The sequence below is a fragment of the Nanorana parkeri genome, unplaced genomic scaffold (assembly GCF_000935625.1).
Source record: "Nanorana parkeri isolate BGI_ZX_2015 unplaced genomic scaffold, ASM93562v1 scaffold3810, whole genome shotgun sequence".
Lineage (NCBI taxonomy): Eukaryota > Metazoa > Chordata > Amphibia > Anura > Dicroglossidae > Nanorana > Nanorana parkeri.
This window is the reverse complement of record NW_017310078.1, coordinates 22,151-24,578: the sequence shown is the minus strand read 5'-3', so window position 1 is coordinate 24,578 and position 2,428 is coordinate 22,151. Positions and strand designations below refer to the sequence as shown.

General features: G+C 52.1%; 1 protein-coding gene across 1 annotated transcript in view; it reads left to right on the top strand.

Moving 5' to 3' along the window:
• Window positions 1–1,111: 1,111 nt before the first annotated feature.
• Window positions 1,112–2,428, top strand: part of LOC108803505 (zinc transporter ZIP4-like) — a gene marked incomplete at its 3' end in the record, with an annotated part of 21,060 nt that continues 19,743 nt past the window's right edge. Inside the window, exon 1 of the mRNA XM_018575342.1 lies at window positions 1,112–1,371. Within this exon, the coding sequence (XP_018430844.1) occupies window positions 1,177–1,371 (195 nt within the window). The remainder of the gene's footprint in view (window positions 1,372–2,428) is intronic.

Here is a 2,428-nt window from a genome sequence, read left to right as displayed (position 1 = left end):
CGCTGCACAGAGGACCATCTGCTGATCGTCCCGCAGTCCCGCCCCTTGTTTATATGGGAGGAGCCTTGCTGCTTGACAGATGGCACCCCATGTCTGGTTATTGGCTGCGTACTAAGCATTTTTGCGCCCCCCACTTCTACTGAGGCATCCAAGGCGGTTGCCTCTTCTGCCTACCCCTTGGCCCGGCCTGTCCCTGATAGTAACTACAACGCAAGCTTTACCAAACCCCTTTGTACTATGAAGTGTGATGACAGGGTCTCTTTGGCCCGGGCGGGGGAGGGGGTTGCAATACATCATAAGTTTTGTTCTGTAAAGGACAACAAGAGACGCATGACCCCAGAGGCGGTCAGTGCTTCTACAGGGTGTGGTCACCGTTTTGGATAACCATGTGACCAGAAACCACCAGCCGATTGGATATGAGAATGGTAGCCGGGAACAACTAACCAATCGCTGCATGGTCCCCTAGTCACATGATCAGGTGGTTTTGGTGGCATTGTTGGGTTTATATACCAGACAGATGATGGCCGGGCTTGGTGTTCCCTCCGGGGTCACATGACAGGTGATGGTAGTGATATATCTCCATCTATAATAATAATTCCCTGATAGGCGGGGACCAAGGTAAATCCATGTTAGGGGGAGGGGAGGGGGGCTGATACTTTTACCCTGATTTAAAACTTCAACTGTATTAAGAAATGGAGTCTACGGATAGAGATGACAGGTGACTGTATGTTGGTACAGATCTGTATGCGGAGAACACTGAATCCTGATTGGCTGGATTCCCAGATTGGATGGTTCCCTGTTCAGACAGATCTTCATCTGGAGGGTCCATGAGTCCCGTCATCCCTCACTATGGAGGACTATGGCGACTGGGTCTTCTCTCACCCACACCGGTGTCACCCAGAGGAAAGGGTTAAAGTGTCACTGAATGCTAAACCGACTAGATTCCTACAGAGCGTCCTGGCACAGGGCGGAGGAGCATCGCCTCAGGTGAGCCGGAGGAGGGGAGGGAGGGGAATGATAATGACAAGCTGCACTATGTACACTATCAAAGCCGCTCAGCCAATCACAGACTACTGACAGCAACATGGAGAGTCTGCGCTACATTGTTCCTCAGTCACTTTGTCACCAGGACTCCAAAGCAACACCGGTTGCCCCCTCTGCCACAAGGGTACCATCATGACCTGGTCTATCCTCCTGCCATGCATTGCAGCCATGCTCTTGTGCCCTGCGCCGTCTGCCCAGGAGACCCCATTCCGGAGGGTGTTGGACCTGCTCGCTCCCGGAGACTCTTCTCTCAATCGTAGCTCGGTGACGGCTCTTATAAAGCGGCTGGAGGACCGTGTGCAGTGCGGAAACGTGTCGTGTGAAAAGGTGAGCGATGAGGATCAGAAAGAGAACTGAGTGCAAAAAGAGAGAAATCTCGGTGACCGAGAGAGAGCAAAGTGCAGAGAGAGAGCCATAAAATGAATCACCGTACCCTAAGACCAGATAAGGGCGCAGGAATGACCAGGGGTGAGGGTGGGGGGTCTACAATGACTACAGGGTGAGAGGTCTACAATGACTACAGGGTGAGGGGTCTACAATGACTATAGGGTGAGGGGTCTACAATGACTACAGGGTGAGGGGTCTACAATGACTACAGGGTGAGGGGTCTACAATGACTATAGGGTGAGGGGCCCGGGTGGATTTGTTATGGGGTGAGGGGCCCGGGGGGATTTGTTATGGGGTGAGGGGCCCGGGTGGGGCCCCTGTGATGCGCCCCGCGTGTGCGGTTATTTGTAGGATGGAGTTGGAGGTGACTATTATATAAGAATGAGATGTTCCGTCACTCCCGGGTAATTATCTGTAATGAGGATCATTATGGGGCCCCGACCCGTCATTACTGCGTCTCTCCCAATCGTAGACTATAAATAACAGACGTCATTCCCCTCAGACCGGTAATTCTACCCATAATCCTCTGTAATTGGGGCCACGGCGCGGGACGCGGTCACATGACTATCCTGCAGGAGCATAAAGCTGCGGAACCATCATGGCCGCCACCTGAGCATTATCTCCGTCATTGTGGAGCCGCATCTCATTAGCCCCGTAAGAATGACCATTACAGGGGTCACCTCCCCCTCACCGTTACAGGGGCCCGAGGAGCCAGAGTCAGGGGCCACAACAAACCCTCTCAGAGCCTCGGCCACACCTTTTATACTGCAATATGTCTATAAATATCACCGGTCATGCGGCAATGTGTGCCAGATAATAATACACAATGTACACAACGATGAGCCCGGAATCCAACATTGCGCAATCCCCTAATCTGAGGAACGAAACTCCCAGGAGATAATAACTCATTATATACCGATAATATCCGGAATACAAAAACAAAAATAGAGAAATGCGGCTTTAAAAGTGTCCCCGGATGCAAGGAGACCCGGTTCAG